The sequence below is a fragment of the Notothenia coriiceps genome, unplaced genomic scaffold (assembly GCF_000735185.1).
Source record: "Notothenia coriiceps isolate Sejong01 unplaced genomic scaffold, NC01 NC01_scaffold00026885, whole genome shotgun sequence".
In the NCBI taxonomy this organism is placed as follows: Eukaryota; Metazoa; Chordata; class Actinopteri; order Perciformes; family Nototheniidae; genus Notothenia; species Notothenia coriiceps.
The window spans coordinates 206,197-212,988 of NW_011359586.1; the positions used below are offsets into that span (position 1 = coordinate 206,197).

The following is a 6,792-nucleotide window of genomic DNA, read 5'->3' on the forward strand; positions in this document are numbered from 1 at the left end:
GTCATTACGATCGTGGTCACTCCGTTGCCTGGCGCAGTCGTGACTTGTCTCCGTTTGCTTGTCGTTCTTTTGGTGCCCAGTTGTCACTACGCCCACTACTCGATGGCCCGTAATGACGGTCGCCTGTGGTCGTATAGTGGGTGTTACCTATTAGGTGACTTCACCACTAACGTCTTTTGCACGGTGGCGAAGGGGGCGAAAGCCCCTCGATGGACGAATAAGGTGGTGGGGCTCCACTCTCTCCAAAAAAGGGAACGTCCGTTGTTACATAGTGGGCCTTTCGCAGTTCGGATGAAGGGAGTGTCACAGCTACGCAAACCACAAGTCTTGGTTTTTGTATACCTTTCACCTCGCAATGCAACCTCCCTGTCGCTTTTTACACAACGCGCTTACGCGACAACCCCACGTGACCTAAATGCACCTAAATTACATTTGTTCTCAAAAACGACAGCTAAACCACTTCAGGTCAATGAACAAACTTATATAAATGAGTCGGTACATTGTGTTTATATTTTACGTCAAAATTACAATGAACATACTCAAGGTTATCTTTTATGTCAACATTTGGAAGAGAAGACAACAGAAATTAATACTGCATTGCTGATCAGCTGATACAGCCCTGCGATAAAACTTTTGCACAGCTGAATCATTTATAACCATCAACCACTTTGGGGATGTGTATGTACTTTCGGAAGACACCCTTACAACGTTGACTGTTTGGTGTACTTGGTTGCACTTCTGGGTGATCATATCGGCCTATTTGTATGAAATTTATAAAAGAAAACATTACAACAGTCACTCACCACACTTACTCACATTTTGTCAAATTACACCTAGTCTATAGTCATTTAGTTATAAAGGAGAACAGACGGGGATTTTGTGGAAACACTTGACAGTTTAGAATGAGAATTGGAGATAGCAGAACTTTAGTTAAGATACCACCCGGGGGGGGTTATCGAAGAACTTCTTACTGTCCAGGAGCAGGAGGGGTGGTGGTGACCACCCCCACCACCACCGTACCGGTCTTATCCTGGCTGCCGTTCTGTCGTTTGAAACAACTTTCTCCTGTAGAGTAAGGGGAAAAGGAAATAGGGGCCAAGCGTTGTGAGCGAGAGGACAGGACAGAGGAGACGACGACCAAAGCGACCGACTGAGCCGTCAGAACTAACGACGACCGACGGACCGATCTGACCGGACTTACTGACCGACCTGACCGACCTGACCGTACCTGTACCGACCGACTGACCGACCTGACCGACCTGACCGAGCGACCCTGAAAAAAAACCCCCCCCCCCGGTGGACCGACCGAAAGGACCGAGCAGTAAGGAATCCCGTGGTCCCACCTACCTCCTTCCCAAACGGCCCCAGTGTACGACCTGCAGAGTTGCCTAGTTGTACTTACCCAAATTTTTTGAGTACTGACAGCGCTCTGCGGTCCCGAATTCATAGGGGGGCTTCGGGACGTGGGCGAAGAAAAGGGGGAGGAAATAGTAAAACAAAGAGGAAGGACATGAACAGGGGGGAGTCACAGAACGCCGTAAGATAAGACGTGTGAAGCAGATTATTTTACTTTACTTTCTTATATCAATTACAGAAATTAAAAAGCTTTAATAAGGAGGTAATTACTATTTGGATAGTGAAATAGTGACAGTTAACGTATTTTCCAAAATGTACCAGTGTGGAAATAGTCTTATTTTTATCTTTTAGTCTTGTCCAAATAACGATGGTCCATCCAACGTGTATGATCTTAAACTGAACTACAGTACCACGTATATATTTTTTTTTCTTTCAGATATTTTTTCGTGTTACAAAATGTGTGATTATTTATGTCTAATTTAACGTTCATCTATTGTTAATTTTACTTTCGCTCATTAAATGTACCCTTTATCTGTACGATACTTTACGTAAAAACGTATGTATTCTGGACATCTTTCACACTTTATGTCTTATCACGTCTCTTCTTAATACTGTCACCGCACATCTACATACGTCTATATCAGACTAACTACGACCGTCTCCATTCACAGTCCCCTTACCGATACTACTTGTAAATACAAAACAATTGTAAAAATGTACAATACTCTAATTAAGATACCACGATAATAATACGATGTTAAAGGTACGACGATCTACTATGTACAGAATACTGAACGATCGTTGCTTCATTGATCGTTGTTTCATTGACTATATTTGCTTCATTGATTTTTTTTTTTTTTTATTATTTTGGTGTGTTGTTCGCTTTTGTCGATGGGTCAAAGTGGTGTACCGAGCACGTGTGGAGGTTGATGGTATCTGCGACCAAGGATGTGCCCATTAATTTAGTGGCTCATTTCTATTTATTCCTGACCAGTATTTCTTTAGTCTTTTTTGGGCATCCACGACAGCCAGCAGTACCAAGGAGTGGGTGGACTTGTAGTTGAAGTACAGGGACCCAGAATTTGCCGGAGCCTGGATCACCACGTGCTTTCCATCAATGGCACCAACGCAATTCGGAAAGTTCCAGCGCTCCTGGAACCCAGCAGCGATGGCTCTCCAGTCCTCCATCTGTGGTACCGGCATGGTCTCCTCCACCAGGGCGGTCCAGATGGCACCCGCAACCTCCCTGACGATGACAGCCACTGTTGAATGCCCGACCCGATAGCTGAATGCTATGGTCTTGTAGGAATCACCGGTTACCAGGTACCTGAGAAAAAAACAATATACATGATTAAAATAAATATGTCAGACCCCCACATACACACACAAGACTGTGTTTACCTAGCTATCTAAATTAATGTCATCCATCTTAACTAAATCAAAGACTTCAGTCATCATTCATCCATGGCATGCATTCTCTTTCTTTCTATACAGAGTCATATTAAAGAAATAGAAATACACAAAACGTACCGTAGGCAGATGGCGAGTCGCTCGGCGGGTCCAATTGACAAACGCATATGGGTGTCCGCCTTTGTAATCACTGGACCCACTTTCCGGAGCAACTCGTCGAGCACGTGTTTGCTCATCCTAAAGTACTGCTGAAACAGCAGGTCATCCAGACGGAGCTCTTGGACCAGAACGTGGTATTCCCCCCGTTGCAGACGTTTTCGGAGTATTGGATGTACCCAACAGCGACGCAAACTATATGGCCTCCAGCGAGACATTGCATCCACTAAATTCACCCTTGCTACTACTCCTACTACTCTTGCTACCCTTGCTACAGAACCGGCATCCATTTTGACAATAGTGGAGAAGAACCGGGGTTTTTTGCTTTGTATGTCGGGGGCGGGACATTCATGTGATTGGTTGTTGGTCGCGTTGCTCGCGAAAAATCCCCAAGCTCTCAGACACGTCCAAGATTTTCAAGATTTTTTCAAAGCTGCTGTGTGGACGTACCGTGAGTCTTAAAAAACCCACACACGAATGCACAGCGATCCATGCACAGAAAGCGGTTTGTGTTTGCAGGTGTTTGGAGGTTTTAAACGGATAACAAATATGTGAGGATCAAAAATACATATGTAAAACTTTTGTCTGTATTTGGATTTTATTTACATGTATATGAAACGGAACACATTTGTGTGTGCATTGAAAAACACAAGTGTGGATCCGGAAATACAAGTGTAAATCCTTTTGCGGCTCATGAAATACAAGTGTGAATCCTTCTGTGTGCATGTGTGTATTATGAGACTGTTCTGAGCCCATAAGACCCCGCCTCCGACGCTGTATCCAGTTCTTATATGGTGTTTCTCAATGTCAAGTAAAGATGCTCCAGAGCCACTATTTCAAGTATACTACGTCATCGAGTGCCGCCGAAGGACTGTTCCAATGTCCTTCTACCGAGCCTTTCTTCATAGCGAGAAATTTCGAGGCTGCACATGTGTGGACTCCGCGGTCTTAAAATCCCCACAATGCTTTGCGCACGGACCAATTTCCAAATCTTTGGCGGAAATCGCGCTCCATTTAAGGCGGGGCCTCTCATATGCTGCACACCTGTTAGCCCGACTGTCAGAGAAAATATCCCAGTTAGGAGTTTTTTTAGGAATTTCAACTAGGGACTTTTGGCCACTTTAAAATCTAAATAATGGTTGAATATGAAAGGCTATATGCAGAGTGAGAGAGACGGAGAGATATCAGTTGGTAATTAAATATCGTATACAAGATATACATTTCAGAAGTAAACGTGAACTTGTGGCTGAGTTTAATGTGTAGCTATCCAAAATAGGGGTGTCCCAATATCACATTATCAGTATCATAATTCCAGCATGTCTTTTCTGATATACAACACATATTTGCCAAACAGTAGACAGCTGTAATGATATACATAAACAGGAGTGTCCTTTCCGAATAGAACAATGAGTCAGGGAACATCTCATTATCTGATGCGAGTTACCTGCACTGAGGCCTGCCAGCAGATACATTTGGAGCTTGTTGTTACAGCAAATGGCAGAAAAAGCAGTTGAACAACAACATCCCAACTCATTCAGCTACTCTCCGAGCTGCGATATATCAGTGTGATATTCCTGCCAAATTTGTATGCATTAGTGGCATTTTACTGAGTTTTTATTTCTCCTGTCAACTTTGTTTCCTTGCTTTACAATATGTTCTGTTTTATTCACATGACTTTGTCAAGGGTTTGCTGTGTTGTTTGTGTGCTTCAAGGTGAATGTTTTTTACAAGCCTCTAGGGGATTGTCAACCAGTCATTCCTGACAATCACAGTATTTTTTTACTGCCGTTTTTAATTCATCTTGTGGCAAAAGAAAAATCTGATTGTGTCTTGACTGTGAAATATGACATAACTGACCATGAGCTGCAGGAGACGAGTCATGATTTTCTTTAAATGCATCGGATAAATGCATACTCATTACTCAAACATGCAAAGGAAATTTGAAACTTGATTTAAGGTGAATCAAAAGTGAAACGGAAACCACGGCGCCTGAGGTGAAAAGGGCGGTTGCGTGGAATAAGATATGGAGATAGAGAGGATAGAAAAGGGAAGGAGGCTGAAACATTCCTCGGATGTTTGTTGGGCTCGGCTGGCAGCGCTCTAAGAACCAAGCTTCCGTTTAGCTGCAGTACAATTCCTCAGCACAACAACAACAACAACAACAATAACAACAACAGCAAGTGTCCCTACAGCTGGGGAGTCAGCCCTCTATCTCTGACCAGTCTGCATCAGTGCACACAGTCACCTCTGCTCTGTGGAGCCGTGGATATCTGCCATCTGCAGCAGCTTGTTCTTACCATCCGGAGCAGGTCAACATGTGTTCACAGCTCGTGCTGCTGCACTGACAGGACATGCTGGCATGGTCACAGTTTATGGCACCATATTACCAAACAATGTTATTGGAATTAAAGCTTTAAACGACAATCAGACACCATGAAACAGGGATGAATGTTCTGACTAAAGAGAAGAAACCAGGGTTAGTTATCAAAACCTTGTCTGTAGCAGTGGTACTAGAGAGTTTGCATAATTGTTTAAATCATAAAAATGATAGATTAAAAAAAAATGTGAGAGGCTGAAAAGCGTATTATCTGGCATTTTTTAAATAAATGAGATAATGAATTCAATATTTGTATTATTATTATTTTTCTGTTGTTGGAAATTTTTTTGGAGTTCTGGCAAAAATCCTCTCCAGACATTTAAGTATTCATCTTGATTTATTTAGACAGTTTCGCCTAATTCTAATGTTGTTATTTTATTATAAACTGTTACTCACATTCTTTCCTTTTGTTTATTTCTCCTTGTTTGAACTCTAGTCTGATCTATCCTCTGTTTCATTGTCATTGCTGCTCAATCTTCCTACGAGAATCAATACATGTTTATCTCATCGTATCTTATTATTGCTGAAAAGAAAAAATGGCAATTTTTAAGTAATACAAATTATGAGTTACTTAAGTAATGAGCTGGAAATGTGAGTGTTGCAGAGTGAGAGAAAGGGCAAATAAGCGTGGAGATGAAAAAAGAATAACGTGGTAAACAGCAGTGAATTAGAGGACGCATTTCCAGGGTGATATAATCTCCCCTACTGTCTCGCCACCTTACCACTGGGAAACAACAGCATTGTCTGCTGCCAGAGAACACAAGCACACACACACAAAGCCCTGCGAGACACACCGGCTGCGGCTTTATCACACAGGAGACTAGGTGCTGGAGAAAACACTGAAATGAAACTCTTAAGGCCCACACACACACACACACACACACACACACACACACACACACACACACACACACACACACACACACACACACACACTTGATTTGCCTCTGCCACAAATGGAGTGGGGGTGAGCCTCTTTATATATATGTCGGATTAAACTTGGAAGGGAGAGCGAAATGGAAAGAGATAGAACGACAGGAGCATAAAAAGAGGAGAAATCCGATCCACTGCAGGTCTATCACACACACACAGATACAGCTGGAGCCAGCTACAGATAATACTGACATAACCCTGATGTAACCCTGACAACAACTCTGTTTCCAGCTCCCTTGCCGTGTTTGATATAGTACCAGAGAAACCCACACACACCAAAGGGTTCCTTTAATACACCTTGCTTTAAAGGCAACTGTTTCAATAAGCCAGATACCTTTGCTTTTCTGAGAAAAAGCAATTGTGCTCATTACCGTATTCACGTAATTAGTTTGTGATTGTAATGCCACATCTATTAGTTCACTGTATATATTACTGCAGTGTCATATGTATTTAACGGCAAGGTGCACTGTATTCAAATCACACAACACGTGAGCAGTCTGTAATCCACAAATAATTTAACAAATACAAAAATGCCATTATTCAGCCTTTCAAACACGGAT

The 6,792-nt window shown here is 42.5% G+C and overlaps 1 protein-coding gene across 1 annotated transcript; it reads right to left on the bottom strand.

The window, feature by feature from the left end:
• Positions 1-967: 967 nt before the first annotated feature.
• Positions 968-3,212, bottom strand: LOC104957378 (uncharacterized). The gene is made up of 4 exons (XM_010785003.1): positions 2,887-3,212; positions 2,348-2,683; positions 1,348-1,376; positions 968-1,065 (listed from the first exon to the last, which is right to left on the bottom strand). Exons 1-4 carry the CDS (start codon positions 3,210-3,212, stop codon positions 968-970), a joined length of 789 nt encoding a protein of 262 aa, XP_010783305.1.
• Positions 3,213-6,792: the final 3,580 nt, after the last annotated feature.

Bases quoted from the DNA above. Each gene is read 5' to 3' on its own strand.
- LOC104957378 (XM_010785003.1), bottom strand. From the start codon at position 3,212: ATGGATGCCGGTTCTGTAGCAAGGGTAGCAAGAGTAGTAGGAGTAGTA. The intron at 1,377-2,347 runs GTCAGGAATAAA...GCAACTCTGCAG, and splicing joins AAAAGACTAAAGAAATACTG to GTCGTACACTGGGGCCGTTT. The intron at 1,066-1,347 runs GTAGGTGGGACC...CTTACTCTACAG, and splicing joins TGGGGCCGTTTGGGAAGGAG to GAGAAAGTTGTTTCAAACGA.